Source organism: Rhinolophus sinicus, chromosome 12 (assembly GCF_057876585.1).
Source record: "Rhinolophus sinicus isolate RSI-liver-muscle chromosome 12, RSI-T2T, whole genome shotgun sequence".
Lineage (NCBI taxonomy): Eukaryota > Metazoa > Chordata > Mammalia > Chiroptera > Rhinolophidae > Rhinolophus > Rhinolophus sinicus.
In genome coordinates, this window is record NC_142512.1 from 14,488,582 (window position 1) to 14,502,997 (window position 14,416).

The 14,416-nt window shown below is 54.8% G+C and overlaps 2 protein-coding genes across 5 annotated transcripts; one reads left to right on the forward strand and one right to left on the reverse strand.

The window, feature by feature from the left end:
- Positions 1-259: 259 nt before the first annotated feature.
- On the forward strand, positions 260-8,110 carry DVL2 (dishevelled segment polarity protein 2). Of its 2 annotated transcripts, none has more exons than XM_019745091.3 (15): positions 260-690; positions 2,967-3,036; positions 3,364-3,509; positions 3,640-3,737; positions 3,869-4,004; positions 4,122-4,212; positions 4,352-4,421; positions 4,515-4,654; positions 4,745-4,821; positions 5,434-5,501; positions 5,674-5,802; positions 5,918-6,049; positions 6,187-6,366; positions 6,756-6,974; positions 7,101-8,110. In XM_019745091.3, exons 1-15 carry the CDS (start codon positions 497-499, stop codon positions 7,547-7,549), a joined length of 2,199 nt encoding a protein of 732 aa, XP_019600650.1. In that variant the 5' UTR covers positions 260-496; the 3' UTR covers positions 7,550-8,110. The 2 variants fall into 2 exon arrangements, with proteins under 2 accessions (XP_019600650.1, XP_019600649.1); XM_019745090.3 differs by having other exon boundaries at positions 3,640-3,749; positions 7,101-7,691.
- A 71-nt stretch (positions 8,111-8,181) lies between these two features.
- On the reverse strand, positions 8,182-13,479 carry ACADVL (acyl-CoA dehydrogenase very long chain). Of its 3 annotated transcripts, none has more exons than XM_019745105.3 (20): positions 13,397-13,479; positions 13,231-13,306; positions 12,894-12,959; positions 12,737-12,809; positions 12,588-12,652; positions 12,348-12,482; positions 11,800-11,944; positions 11,403-11,532; positions 11,199-11,324; positions 10,632-10,830; positions 10,265-10,369; positions 9,741-9,827; positions 9,594-9,656; positions 9,392-9,493; positions 9,220-9,317; positions 9,068-9,140; positions 8,901-8,973; positions 8,741-8,813; positions 8,574-8,649; positions 8,182-8,492 (listed from the first exon to the last, which is right to left on the reverse strand). In XM_019745105.3, exons 1-20 carry the CDS (start codon positions 13,441-13,443, stop codon positions 8,352-8,354), a joined length of 1,953 nt encoding a protein of 650 aa, XP_019600664.3. In that variant the 5' UTR covers positions 13,444-13,479; the 3' UTR covers positions 8,182-8,351. The 3 variants fall into 3 exon arrangements, with proteins under 3 accessions (XP_019600664.3, XP_019600663.3, XP_088658077.1); XM_019745104.3 differs by having other exon boundaries at positions 13,382-13,479; XM_088801951.1 differs by having other exon boundaries at positions 13,231-13,479.
- Between the last annotated feature and the right edge of the window lie 937 nt (positions 13,480-14,416).

Here is a 14,416-nt window from a genome sequence, read left to right on the forward strand (position 1 = left end):
GTTGCTTGGAGTTACCCACTTGAGTGCTGTTAAGCGGGGTGGGAGTCGGTTGCCTGCCCGGTGAGGGCAGAGGCCAGTTGAGCCAGGGTATTCGGAGGACGCAGGTGGGGACACATTTGGGGGCGGGGCCGGTGAGGGTTAGGAAACCGTTGCCCAAAGCAGCGATCACGTGGCGGGGGCTCTGGGAGGGGCCGGTTCGATCACATGATCAGAAGGTCACGTGGCGGTTACGAGAATGGGGTGGGACGGCTTGGATCACGTGGCATGGAGGTGGGCGGGGCACTGAAAGGTGTTCACGGCGGCGGCCGAGTACGCGGCTTTGGGTCGCGCCCCGCGTCCCGCCACCCGGCTGACCCCCGCCTTTCTCCTAAATCTCTCTCGCACTGGGGCGGTTCTGTCCGCGCTCGCTCGTCGGTTTGCGGGTGTGCGCAGGCGCGGCGGGGGAGATTAGCTCTGTTGGGTGGGCGGCGGAGCCCGAGAGCGCGCGGGCGAGACCATGGCGGGCAGCGGCGCGGGGGGCGGTAGTGTCGGGGAGACGAAGGTGATTTACCACCTGGATGAAGAAGAGACTCCCTACCTGGTGAAGATCCCCGTCCCCGCCGAGCGCATCACCCTCGGCGATTTTAAGAGCGTACTGCAGCGGCCCGCGGGTGCTAAGTACTTTTTCAAGTCTATGGATCAGGATTTCGGGTGAGCGCGAGGCCTAGACTGGGGCTGATGGGGTCTGTGCTGGAGTTGATTGGGCAATATTGAAGGGCACAGGCCTAGTCTGGTCCATACTGAGGTTTTTTGGGCTATAGTGGATCAGCTTGTACTAGGCTGGGGTAGATTGGATATCCCAGGACGGACAAGGTTATTATGCTTGCACAGATTGAGGCGCACGGAGCTGTAGGACAGACTGGGCTATACTAAACCAGACTAGAGAAGAGTAGGCTATACTGTAGTAGAGTGGGGCGCACTGGTTTATTTTGGGATATTGTAGACTGCCGAGGTAGATTAATCTATTGTCTGATAGTTTAGTACATTCTGAGCAGTCCTGTAATACACAGGGATGTTGTGGGATACTGTGGAATCTTAGATTGAGTTATATTAGGTCAACTTGGGACATTCTGGCCTATACTAGGGCAGCCAGGATTGTTTTGGGACATTCTAGTCTGTATTAATGCAGGGAGTGCTGTATTGGGATGTTCTAGAGTAGGTTAGGCTATCCTGGAGAAACTTGGGCCATTCTGGTCTCTACTGGGTTTTATTGGTTGATCTTAGTTTGTACTGGGGTCTAATTTTTGTTGGGACACTCAGGAGAGGATAGACAGAGCTGTTGGGGTCTATGCTAGTACAGACAGCCATTTGGGGATAGTCTAGTTTATATTAGTGCAGATATCTAGCTCCATGTTGTGACATTCTAGGCTGTGCTAGAATAGATTGGGTTATCCTGGTGTAATTTGGGACATTCTGGGCTAGACTGTGACTTAGGACATTCTGGGCTACACTGGGACTTTCAATGATGCAGAGTAAGCCCCTTTGTGTTTATAGCCTCTGGGACTGAACTCTCTGGGTTCTCAACCTCAGCTCTTGAAGGCAGGCTGAATTAGGCTGGGGTAGGCTGGGTTCTAGGAGAGCTGAATAGACTGGGCTTTGTCTAGAAAGATTGTTGATCTTGGGTAAGTGGTACTGGTTTGGGAGTTACCTTGGATTTAAATCAAGGTTCTTCTATTTGTCAGCAGTGTAATTGGGCAATGTTTAAAACTTCTGTGCCTTGATCTCATCTGTGAAACGGAGATAATCAGAGTAAAATGCTTAGTGCAGGTGCATGGCACACAGTAAAGTCTTGGTTAGTGGTAATTGTCAGTGCTGAGTCTGACTAGTCCATAAACTAGGTTATAGTAATACAGAATGGAATAACTTGGCAGGCTGGGCTATGCTGAGACTGGATTATGTTGTGAAGAGTACAACATATGCTGAGACAGATTGGTAGTGACTGGGCTGTGTTGTCACAACTAAAAGCAAATGGGATTAAGTTAGCATATATCCAGGCTTCTAGAACCATATCAGGCTAAATAAAGGGTTAATTAGACAGGATGGCCTAATTTGAGGGTGAGGATGTGTATATGTGAGAGAGCTTCTGTTCAGGGCAGAGAGCCTTGTCGTTCATATGTATGTTCCTTTAGTCAACTAGTGTTCAATGGTATTTACCGAGCATCGGGTACTTTGCTGTGTGGCCAAGACATGATATTGAACAGAATAGGCATTAATGATTTCATGTGGTGGTTGAGAAGAAGAGGCAAGTCCAGTCCATCACAAGGAACCCATGATACAGGTGACCCCAGGGCTAGGCTTTGGGGTCCGTCAGGAAGACCAGATTGCATGGTGCAGAGTTTTGTGCCAGGTGAGGCACAGGGGAATGGGAAGCTGGGCCTCACCTCCCCTTGGGAGCTCTCAGCCTAGTGAGAAAGTACCATTCTTTGGTCTAATGGGTATTTTTACCTAAGCAAAAATAGCACACTTAGCTCTCTGGAAGCAAGTTAGAGAAAACTAAGAAAAGCGTAAGAGTAGAGACTTAGATGAGAACCAACAACTTTTTTGGGGAAGGTGTGTGAGGAACAGGGTTGAAGTTTGGGGGAGGCTGCCAGCAAGGCTCCTCACATTTGACAGATATTTTGGGCACCGGGGTTAACCTTAGGAGATGGACTTTGAAATTGGACTGAGAGGTTCGAATCACACTCGAGATCTTTGGAGCAGCATTGAGCCCCTGAGGATGAGCTGGGGAGAGAAGGAGAAATAAGGAAAGGGAATTGAGTTTGGAAATTTCTTAGGTGTAAGAGCAAAGTGTTTTAGTATAAGAGAAGAGGACTTGGACAGGGTAGGAGAACATCAACATCCTTGAGCTGGATAAAGATTGGGAGAAACTTTGGGGATGCAAGTGGGGGGAGCTAGTCCAGTCTCACTTTCATCCCTTCTCTCGACAGGGTGGTGAAGGAAGAAATTTCAGATGACAATGCTCGCCTTCCCTGCTTCAATGGAAGGGTGGTCTCCTGGGTAAGGGGCCCTGGCTCTGAGGGCCCAGTCCCTCCTGTATCACTAAGCTCCTCCAAGCTTCTCTCTGGCCTTGTAGCCCAACTGTTGTTTAGTTGTTGGAGGCCCTGGCTCTTTGCTTCCTTACCTATTTGGAGAGAGCCAGCTGGAGCCCCTCAGCCTTCTTCTCCTGGAGCCTCTAATGCTTGCTACTGCTTTTCTGTGCTTTTCTCCAGGCTTTCTCAGACCCTGTCTCCTTTTCTAGTCCTTTCCGTCACTCCGATGTCATATGCCTCACTTCCCAATTGAACCAGTTTTGTTTTGTTTTTTTAATCACTTACACCCTTCTAGCTTGTGTCATCAGATAACACCCAACCTGAGATGACTCCCCCAGCCCAGGAGCCTCGGACAGAACTGGCACCTCCACCCCCACCATTACCCCCTTTGCCACCGGAAAGGACCAGTGGCATTGGGGACTCCAGGCCTCCATCCTTCCAGTGAGTCTTTGGGATTCTTGAGTCCAAGGAAGGGAGGTGAAGAGGGAATCCAAGCCCCATGGGTGGGGACGCCAAGGATTTAGAGCCCTGTCCCACTGGCTCAGGTTGGCAACCATCTCTGCCCATCTAGCCCTAATGTGTCCAGCAGCCGGGAAAATCTTGAGCCTGAGACGGAAACAGAGTCAGTAGTGTCTCTGAGGCGGGAGCGGCCTCGCAGGAGAGACAGCAGTGAGCATGGCGGTGAGGGGGGCTGGGCCCTCCCAGGTTGACTGGAGTTGGGAAGGGGTTGGGTCAGACCCAAGCCTTGATGAGGGTAAGGAGCATGAGGCCTGGTTCCTGAAGTTCCTGTTCATACTCAGCTGGGGGCCACAGACCCAGCGGCCCTTCCAGGCTGGAGCGCCACCTGGCTGGGTACGAGAGCTCCTCAACCCTCATGACCAGTGAGCTGGAGAGCACCAGCCTGGGGGACTCCGATGAGGATGACACCATGAGCAGGTATGGCTCCACAGATCTCTCCCCAGGGCACCAGCCCCTTCAGCCAATCCTTTCATCTTTCTCTTGGCCCCATGACCACCTCCACCTGCAAGTGCTCCCTTCCCAACCTCCTGACAGGTTCAGCAGCTCCACGGAGCAGAGCAGTGCCTCTCGCCTCCTCAAACGCCACCGGCGGCGGAGGAAACAGCGGCCACCCCGTCTGGAGAGGGTGAGGGGGTGTCATGGAACCTTGGAAAAGTTGGGGGCCTGGGCTTTGGTTTAGGGGGTACAAGGGCACAGACAGAATCCCAGGGCTTATCCCCGGGTTGTTGAAGACAGTCTAGCTTCTTTCCCTTTTCCCACCACAGACCTCGTCCTTCAGCAGCGTCACCGATTCCACCATGTCTCTCAACATCATCACAGTTACACTCAATATGGGTATGGAGGGAGCCTGGGGCTGGGGGGCTGGTCTCCAGAGCTTGGGGGTCATGTGGCTTGGGCTTCCCCTCATCACATGGACTCCCTCCACAGAGAAGTACAACTTCCTGGGCATCTCCATTGTGGGCCAAAGCAATGAGCGGGGAGACGGGGGCATCTACATCGGCTCCATCATGAAGGGTGGGGCCGTGGCAGCTGACGGGCGCATCGAGCCAGGGGACATGCTTTTGCAGGTGTGCTGGGGCAGGGCCACCAGCGCCAACTCGGGCAGGGGCTCTCAGCCTCTCCCGCCCTACCTCTGACCCACTTCCTCTCACTTCCAGGTGAATGACATGAACTTTGAGAACATGAGCAACGACGATGCAGTGCGGGTGCTGAGAGACATTGTGCACAAGCCAGGGTGAGCCTTTGAGCTGCTCTCAGGTGCTCAGTCCTCTTGCTCTTGCCTTTTCACCTTTTGTTTCATAGTTTTAAAAAGTAGCGAAACAACACGCAACTAGAAAGTACATAAAACAAAAAACATGTGATGTAATGAGTAATTCTAGAGTGAATGAGTTCCGCTGTCACCACTGCCTAGATCATGAAATAGAAGATTGCTGATACCCTAAAAGTTTCCCCCAGTGTCCCTTTCGACTCCCACCCTCCTCACTGTCCCTAGGGGTAATCACTCTCCGGATTCTTTGGTCATCACTGTGATAAAATCTGCGCTTCATTTGGTAGTTTTACCACCCATGCACGTATCCTTGAACAACAGTTTACTTTTACCTGTTTTGGGGCTTTCTCTGAATGGAACTATACAGTGTGTACTTTCTTGTCTGACTCAGCAGTGTGTTTTTAAGAGTTAGCCATGTTGGTGAGTCACTCCCATTGTGGAGCCTTCCACCCTCACCTTCTCGGGCCCAGCCATGTCCGCTCTTTTTCTGTCCCTCAACCCATTCTCATTCCAGGCCTCCGCTCTCCTGAGGGCACTCTTTTCACCCTTGCTTGACTGGCCTTCTCCTCTTCCCCACAGCCCCATCGTGCTGACTGTGGCCAAGTGCTGGGATCCCTCTCCCCAGGCCTATTTCACTCTCCCCCGAAGTGAGTGGTGCTCAGGAGGGCCTGCAGCGGAGAGGATGGGAGAGCTGGGATCTGAGGCTGGGCCGCTAGGCTATGGGGAATGGATGGAGGAAGGTCAAATCTGAGTCAGGGAGGGACAGGGTGGCTCTCTGGGACTGGGAAGTGATCATCTTGGTGGTTTTCTCTGTCTCAGATGAGCCCATCCAGCCAATTGACCCCGCTGCCTGGGTCTCCCACTCTGCTGCGCTGACTGGCACCTTCCCAGCCTATCCAGGTTCCTCTTCCATGAGCACCATTACATCTGGGTCCTCTTTGCCTGATGGTGAGCCCCCAGGCCCGCCTAATTCTACTCCCTCCAGACAGTCCCCCAGCAGTGTTATAATCCCATCTTTCTTTGGTGCTAGGTCCTTCCTCTGATTCCCTAATTTTCTTGTCAGGCTGTGAGGGCCGGGGTCTCTCCATCCATACAGACATGGCATCCGTCACCAAGGCCATGGCAGCTCCAGAGTCTGGACTAGAAGTTCGGGACCGCATGTGGCTCAAGATCACCATCCCTAATGCCTTTCTGGGTATAGCTGGGCCCTGGGCAGGTGGCATGGGAAGGAGAGGAAAAGGAGGAGGCCAAAGCCGGGAATGGCTCAGGCAGGAGTGAGGCAGGAGTCAGGGAATAGAACCTGAGACCTTTTTCTGCTCTGGGTGATCCCAGGATCGGACGTGGTAGACTGGCTCTACCATCACGTGGAGGGCTTTCCTGAGCGGCGGGAGGCCCGCAAGTATGCCAGCGGACTGCTCAAAGCGGGCCTTATTCGACACACCGTAAACAAGATCACCTTCTCTGAACAGTGCTATTATGTCTTCGGAGACCTCAGTGGTGGCTGTGAGAGTTGTGAGTGCCCCTCTCCAACCCCAGACTTTGCCCAGAAACCAGCCAGGGCCACTTTGGACTGTTGAGCAGTATGTGTCCTGCTCTAGACCCTAGCACTGGCCAATGACACATGTTCTGCTGGACAAGCTGTGCGCCAGGTACAGGGCTATGTCTGCTGGGGGGAGGGGGTGCCTCTACCTGAGTCGCCTAAAAGCATATGGTACTTGTGGCCCTGGCTGACTTTCTGCCCTGATAGCAGTGACAAGTGGGGAATTTCCTGTTGGAGGCCTTCATTATAACCCCCATTATGGATTATTCTGGGGAAACAGTTCCCAGTTCATCTTCATTCAATGTCCTGGTGTCCTGGTCTCTCAAAGCAGTGATTCTTAGTCTCTTCTCTTACTTTCCAGACCTAGTCAACCTGTCTCTGAATGATAATGATGGCTCCAGTGGGGCTTCGGATCAGGACACCTTGGCTCCTCTGCCTGGGGCCACCCCTTGGCCCCTGCTTCCCACCTTCTCCTACCAGTACCCAGCCCCGCATCCATACAGCCCCCAGCCCCCACCCTACCATGAGCTCTCGTCCTACACCTATGGTGGAGGCAGTGCTAGCAGCCAGCACAGTGAAGGTAAGTAACTGCCAGATAGAGGAGTGGGGAACTAGGGGAAACCAGGGAGGAGAGGCAGAAGCAGGGGCTAGGGAGGCTGAGGGACCCTGGGCTAGGACTCAGTTGTTCCCTCCTCTCCCCCAACAGGGAGCCGGAGCAGTGGGTCCACACGAAGCGATGGGGGGGCAGGGCGCACAGGGAGGCCTGAGGAGCGGGCCCCTGAGTCCAAGTCCGGCAGCGGCAGTGAGTCTGAGCCCTCCAGCCGGGGGGGCAGCCTTCGGCGGGGTGGGGAACCTGGTGGCACTGGTGATGGGGGCCCTCCCCCCTCCAGGAGCTCATCAGGCGGTGCTCCCAATCTCCGAGCCCACCCAGGGCTCCATCCCTATGGACCACCCCCCGGTATGGCCCTCCCGTATAACCCCATGATGGTGGTCATGATGCCCCCACCTCCCCCACCAGTCCCTCCAGCAGTGCAGCCCCCAGGGGCTCCTCCAGTCAGAGACCTGGGCTCAGTGCCCCCAGAGCTGACAGCGAGCCGCCAAAGCTTCCACATGGCCATGGGCAACCCCAGTGAGTTCTTTGTGGATGTTATGTAGAGCCCACTGGGGCCATGCTGGATCTCTACCCTTGGCCTGTCCAGTCCATGCTTGGTGCTCCTGTCCTGTGATTGGGTGTTTTGTCACTCACATGCTTATTACTCCTCCAGAGGTGCCTGGGCTCAGCCTGTCCTGTGGGCTGCTGCCTGCTGTGAGATTGTTGCCACTTACCAGCAGTGCCTGGTTCCTCCCCCTCCCCTCGGGGGTGTACAAGGGACCTTTGGTTATTTTTAGCTTTATTGTTTTTTGTAAGCCTTTTGGGGGGTTAAAATAGACTTTCCTACATTTTTTGGACTATTTTTTTAGTAGGCATTTCCTCTTTTATATGAAGAATCCCCATCTCCCGGGCCCTTCTCTTAACCCCAAAATGTGACCTCCTACTCCATTCACCCAGTCAGCTCTGTCCTGCTACCCTGGGAGGAGGGGTTGGGGGGTTGGTCACCCTTGACAGCAGTCAAAGCTGGGGTGTTTGGTATTTGGGGGGCCGTGTAGCTGCTTTTGTTACTCTATTTATTTTAGTCACTTATATAAAACACCAAATAAAGCAATAGGGGCAAACTCCCTGTTCCTCTGGCTCCTTTCTTTGGGAGGGAGGCAGGCACTGAGGGAAAGGACTGAGTGAGACACAGTAGCAAAGCATGACTCGTTAGACTTTATTTGTGAGACAGTGAGTATTCCCACTGACAGCAGGCACAGTCCTGGGGCGAGGCCCCTTTAAGGCAGAACTGGGGCCCAAGGGAAAGAGGCCTGGGCTTTGGCTTGAGAGAAGGCACATTCCTGGCCAGGCCCTGGCTGGGAGTATTCAGAAGCCAAGGGGGTTGCTGGTGACCACGCCACCGCGCTCCACCAAGGCCTTGGAGATGCTTTTGAAGTTACGGAAGAGCTCCTGCTGCTGGGGGTCAGACTGCAGAGCAACCATGTTCTCCCGGATCCGGGCTGCAGCCTGAGGAGAGGGAAGGAGGGGTTCAGGCCTATGCCTTGAGCCCCCAGTCCCCCACCTGCCCTTGGCAACTCCGAATCTCACCTCAATACACCAGCTGTCACAGAGCATTTTCTCATGCTGGGCTGTGGGGTGGCCCTCACTCAGGGACCTTGAGGCCCTGATGGGAAACAGGAGGAAGAAATAAATTTGGGCTGTGACCCTAGCCCAGGACCCCCCTGCAGCTCAGTCCTCCTACACTGCCTCCTCACCTGGAGAGAACCACCACCATGGCATAGAGGTCAATGGCACTGTCTGCCAGACGCTGCAGCACAAACTGTTCATCTGTCAGGTAGATGGGATAGGGGGTGGTGGGTGTTAGTCAGAGGGAGAGGAAAAGGAGGGGGTGGGAATGGTGTAGGGCTTACTCACTGACAATCTCCTTCTTGTGTTTTATCAGCTTGGCCTCCACCACAGTGGCAAACTGCTCCAGAGCCTGCACTGCCTGAGGAGATGAGGAAGGCGCCCTGGGCTCAACGGGGGCCCAGCCCCATCAACTCTTGACATAGGCTGTACCCCCCCAAGCCTTGACTACTTACCAGTTCACCACTCCGACTCAACTCTGGGTGGACGATGCCACTGAGACTCAGGCCACTGCCCAGCCCTGCCCGCCTTAGAGGAAGGGGAAGTGACTGGTTAGTTGCCATATATCGCCTTGCCCTGGCCTGGCCTGGCCTCGCCCCAAGCTTACCGCCTCAGCTGTTTGCCTGCCTCTCCTAGCAGGAGGCCAGCATTCCCAAAAGGATTCTTTAGAGCATTGCCAAGCCCAGAGAGTTCCTTTCCTTTGTCCTGTCGGGGAGGAAGGTCAACAGTCAGGACTCCCTGTCCTTTCCACCTCCCCCTGCAATTCTTCTCCCTCTTACCATACAGCCCTGCAAAGCCACAAACAGCCGGAGAATGTCATTCGTCCCCTCAAAGATCCGGAAGATACGAAGATCTCGGAGCACGCGTTCTACCCCAGGCTCCTAGCACAGGGGAAGACAGATCATATGCCCCTGCTGAGATATGCCTGCCTACTTCTCCCAGCCCAATTGTGGCTGCCCCTGGCAGAGAACCATCCTGTACCTTCATGAAGCCCATGCCCCCCATGATTTGGATGCATTCATCTGTCACCTTCCAGGCTGCCTCCTAGGGAAAAAGAATCACATTGGATTGGTTTTGGAGCCGAGCTCCCGAACTGGGCCCTCCCTCCCTGCAGTCCTGGGACCTCACCGAGCCAAAGATTTTGCTGATGGCGGCCTCTAGTTGGAAGTCTGTGGATCCTTGGTCCATGTTGGCACTCACCATGTAAGCCATGGACTGAGGTTGCATGGTTGGGACATGGGAAGGAAAATAGCTGCATCAACTCTACCTGATCACCCAAATCTCCAAGACCAGATCTGCCCCAGCTCCCTGTGGTCCTTGCCTTCACCTTCTAACTCATCAGGCATGTTGAAATATTTGGTCCCCTAAGCCAGTTCATCAGGGCTTCCAGACATTTGACTTCTTAAAAGGGGTGAAGAGGTAATGGTGGGTGTGGGGGTAGAATAAATTTCAGGTACCTCTGGAGGCACCTCAGCAGAACCGCATGGCTCCTCCCCTTCTGCAGCAGCTGAGCTGACTATGCCTCCCCGCATCCCCTAGGGCATTGGTGTAAAGCTGGAGACCCACTGCCCCAGGTGCTGCTGGGGGTTGTAGTCCAACCCGACTGGGAAGAAGGCCACAGGGCTCTGGGGAGATAGTGGGAGGACCCTCACCTCTGTCACATACTGGAGCATAGCCATCCGGGCCAGCTTCTCCTGGATCACCCCAAAGTTGTGAATTTTCTCCCCAAACTGGGTACGATTAGCAGCATGATCCACCTGGAAGAGGACACCTGTTTCCCACTGTGGTTCTCTAGTCCTCCTGGAAGAAGGGCTGGACTGGGCTTGGAGGGCTGGGCTTTGGCCACAGCCAGGAAGAGTTCAGTCTAGGCTGGATGGGGGATCTAAGCTATCAGGTCTGGCGCTGCTGTTGGGGGAAGGGTCTCTGGTGGCGGGAGTGCCTGCAAGGCAGTGGACACATGGGAAAGGAGACAGGGTAACTTAGATTCAGGCTAGCTACAGACTCAAGCAGCGTACTCACCGCCTTAGCAATGATGCCCTTCATGGTGCCTGCAAGGGCTGCAGCCATGCCAAACCTTCCATTGTTGAGAATGTGCATGGCGACCTTGAAGCCGCCCCCCACCTCGCCCAGCACATTCTCTGATGGCACTCGTACTCCATCAAAGTACACCTCTGCTGTGTTTGAGGCCTTGATGCCCATCTTCTTCTCAGGGGGTCCACTGTGGCAGGGCAGAGCAGAGAAGCAGAGGTGTGTTCAACAAGTTGCAGGGAAAACTGCCCCTTCGTTTTTTATGAACCAGGGAGAGACTATAATTCCCAGCCTAGCCTGTAAGAGGGTACAGGCAACAATTCCCTGCATGCCCAGAGGGCTGAGGAGGCCTGACTGTTCTACTGCCATGTGTTGGGCTCATTGGTTGCTGGAACCAAAGCTTTAGATCAGTTTTATACATAAGTCCCAAAGGAAACATGCTGTCCAGCTGCTTTGGCTTTTGCACAAATCCCCAGGGTGACCTCTAACAGCCGTCTGCCCTGGAGTTCAGTACTGACCCCTCCCTGGCTCAATCTCTTCTTCCCCAGGCTCACTCACTGGGTAACACCTCCAAAAGCCCTCTCCACCACAAAAGCTGTGATCTTCTCCTTCACAGCCCCTGTGGCTGCATCTGTAACTGGTGTCTTGGCAAAGACTGTGAAGATCTCAGCCAGGCCCCCATTACTGTGGAAAAAAGGGTAATCAGGGCATGCAGGACAGCAGTGGGCAGAGATGGAGAGGAGGGGAGAAAGGGAAGATTACCTGATCCAAATCTTGCTTCCATTGAGAGTGTAATATTTTCCACACGGGCTGGGCACAGCTGAGGTTCGGATGGAGGCTGCATCTGACCCACTTGAGGGCTCGGTTAGACAGAAAGCCGCTAAAGTCTCCCCTGTTGGGCAGAGAGCTCCTTTATGCTGGGCCCATTGCTGGGTCCTGATGGACATTGAAGGCCCCTCAGTGCCCCCCCTCCCGTTACCCCTTAACACCTCTGGTAGTATTCAGTTTCTTCCCATTTCTATGCCAGCACCCTGTGACGCCTTCCCAGAACACCCCCCAACCCACCCACCCAACTATGTGGTGGCTAAGTAGCACCAGCCTAATTGGTGTCGAGCCCAGGACACCCCCCAATCCCTACGGGCTCCTAGGCCTGTCTCACCTGATGCCAGTTTGGGGAGGTATTTTTCTCTCTGTTTCTTCGTGCCAAAGAGCAGGATACCTTTGAATCCAATGCTTTGATGGGCCCCCAGGGTGATGCCCACACCAAGGTCATGCATGCCCACGATCTCCACCAAGCGGGCATACTGGAGGAAAAGAGGGCATCTGGGGCTGTAACTGGCTGCATGCAGACCTACCCTTAGCAGGAAAAGTGGGCAATAGGGCACGCCCTGATCTGGGCATCCCCACACAGTGTGTAGAGAGGAGGACCATGGCAGAGAAGGACACTGGCTGGCTGGTGTCCGTAATACCCTTACGTAAGGCAGTACCCACCTTAGAGATTCATTAGGATTTGGGAACCTGGGTGAGGTCCATGGCCCTAGGGGACTGCATGTAGTTTGGTGTTGTGTATGGAGCAGGAGGGTATACACATTGGGAGAGTCAGCATCCCATAGACCGCCAGATGCGTGGCAGAGACCTTAGCCCCAGGGTTGAGGAAGGAGCTGAATCTGGGATACTGGGAAGTGACTGAGGGGCTGGCTCCCTCACCTGGGTGTTGCAGAGGCCCACTCCACCCAGTTCACTGGGCACTTGCAGACCAAAGGCCCCCAGCTCCTTGAGGCCCTGCATGGTGGGCTCTTCCACCTGCTCCAGCATGTCATTCTTGGCAGGATCGTTCACCTCCTGGGGAAGTCACAAGATCCCACATCCAGGCTCCTTTTGAGCTTCTTAACCTCTCCCAACCCATAGAGGACCATGCCCTCTTTCCCAGCCCCAGTAATTCCTCACCTCGAAAAAACGGGACACAGGCCCCACCAGCTCTTTGAGAAACTGCATCTGCTCCTCGTTGAGCACTGCAGGGCAGCAGGTATGGGCAGGTCAGGCCAGGCAGGTCAGGGGAACCCACCTACCCCCACCTATCTCTGACTAACCCTTACCAGACGGGTATGGGAACACCTGATCCGTGGTGAGCTGGCCCTTAAACATCCCCACAGCAAAGGACTTAGATTCCTGCGCCAGGAGAAGGGGGTTTCAGGGAGCTGGCTGAGGTGGGTCCACCCCTCGCTTAGCTCCTCCAGGCCTTGGGTCACCTACCGGCTTGGCCCGTTTCTCCCTGGTCGAAGCCTCAGAAGAGAGAGAATCTGACTTGTCCAGAACCGCCTGGGGAAAGGGATAGTTAGCGCGGCCGGGAAAGGGATACCCAAGTGCCCGGGAGAGCTAGGTGCCGGGGAAGGGCGGATCCGGCGACCTTTCCCCTAGTTTCGTCCCCGGGCACCCTGGCCTGCCCTTTCCCCTACTTTTTGTGCCAGGCCAGTCTGCAGATGACTGGCACTAAGAGGGAGACCCTTGTCGACGTCAGGGAGGTGGGAGACGCGTCGGACGCCCACCCCAAGCATCACTCTTCCACCGTCCCAAAGCCGCCGTCACCTACCTGAGTGGCCCCATTGGCATAAGGTCGTCGAGCAGGGCATGGCTGGGGCTGCCCCAGGAGAGTACAGGGCCGCGAGCTGTGGGGAGTTGGGGGTTCAGTCCTGGCCGGGTCCCCAGGCCCGCTGCCCCCATCCCTCCCGGCGTATACACACCTCCCGCACCCCAACCTCAGCAGCTGTCGCCCCACTCTCGGAGCCGTCCTCGCCGCCTGCATCTCTGAACCGCTCCGGCTGTTGCTGCTCTGAGGTCTGACCTAACGCTCTACTCCCGTCAGCCAAGGTCTGGGTCCCCCCACCTCTGACTCATCGTCCACAATGCCCCGGGCGGCGGGCGGAGCTTTCCGGCCGCCGGGGCATGCTGGGAGCTGTAGTTCCGAGTGCTCCTGAGTCCTGCATTCTGGTTGACCTAGGGTGATCTCCAAACGTCCCTTGTCTCTCCAAAACTCCTTCCTCCCGTCTGTCCGAACTAGAGAGTAGTCCTCAGAAGGCGTGATGGGATAGGCTGGAACTGAAGAAGTTGGAGCTTAGGGAACTGCAGCCAGAGGGATGTAGGGTAGACTGAAAGGAGAACTTCCCAAGAAGAGTTAGAAAGGAGGTGGGAAGAGAGAAGCATAAATAGAGGCAGCGGCATAGAAGGACGACGCTGGGATCTCTTAAAGTCCATCTCCACAAAAGGGAGAGGAATGGCGGAGTGGGGGACTCGGACTGGGGTGTGAATGTCCTAAGCATATTCTCCTAAGACCTAGGAGGTATCACTAACTCTGGAAACACCTACATTTTCACAGTAGCAAGGACCTCCTCTTCCCTCCTGGAGTTCACTGCCTCCCATGTAGGGCCACTGAGACCTTCCTCAACATCTGCCTCTCTCTCTGCAATCCCTTCCTTCCTGAGACCATGTGCTCAGGCTAGACCTCTGGGTAGATGGAGTCTTCCCAGGCCTGAGAAGAACTATAGGAATTCTCATGTTTCCACACTCTTCCACACTTCTCTAGTCCTGGGTCAACATGTCCCAGGTAATTTATGCCCCTCTTTCTGCCATTCCCACTGAGGACAGGCACTGGAGGAGAGAGAGCTGAGCTCAGTTTCCTTTATTTTTGAGCTATTGGGGCCTCCTTGGGGGTGACCCTCGTTCTCAGTCCCTTAGGAAAGTGTAGCTAAATTGTGCCTGGCTTTGGGGAGAGGAGCCCA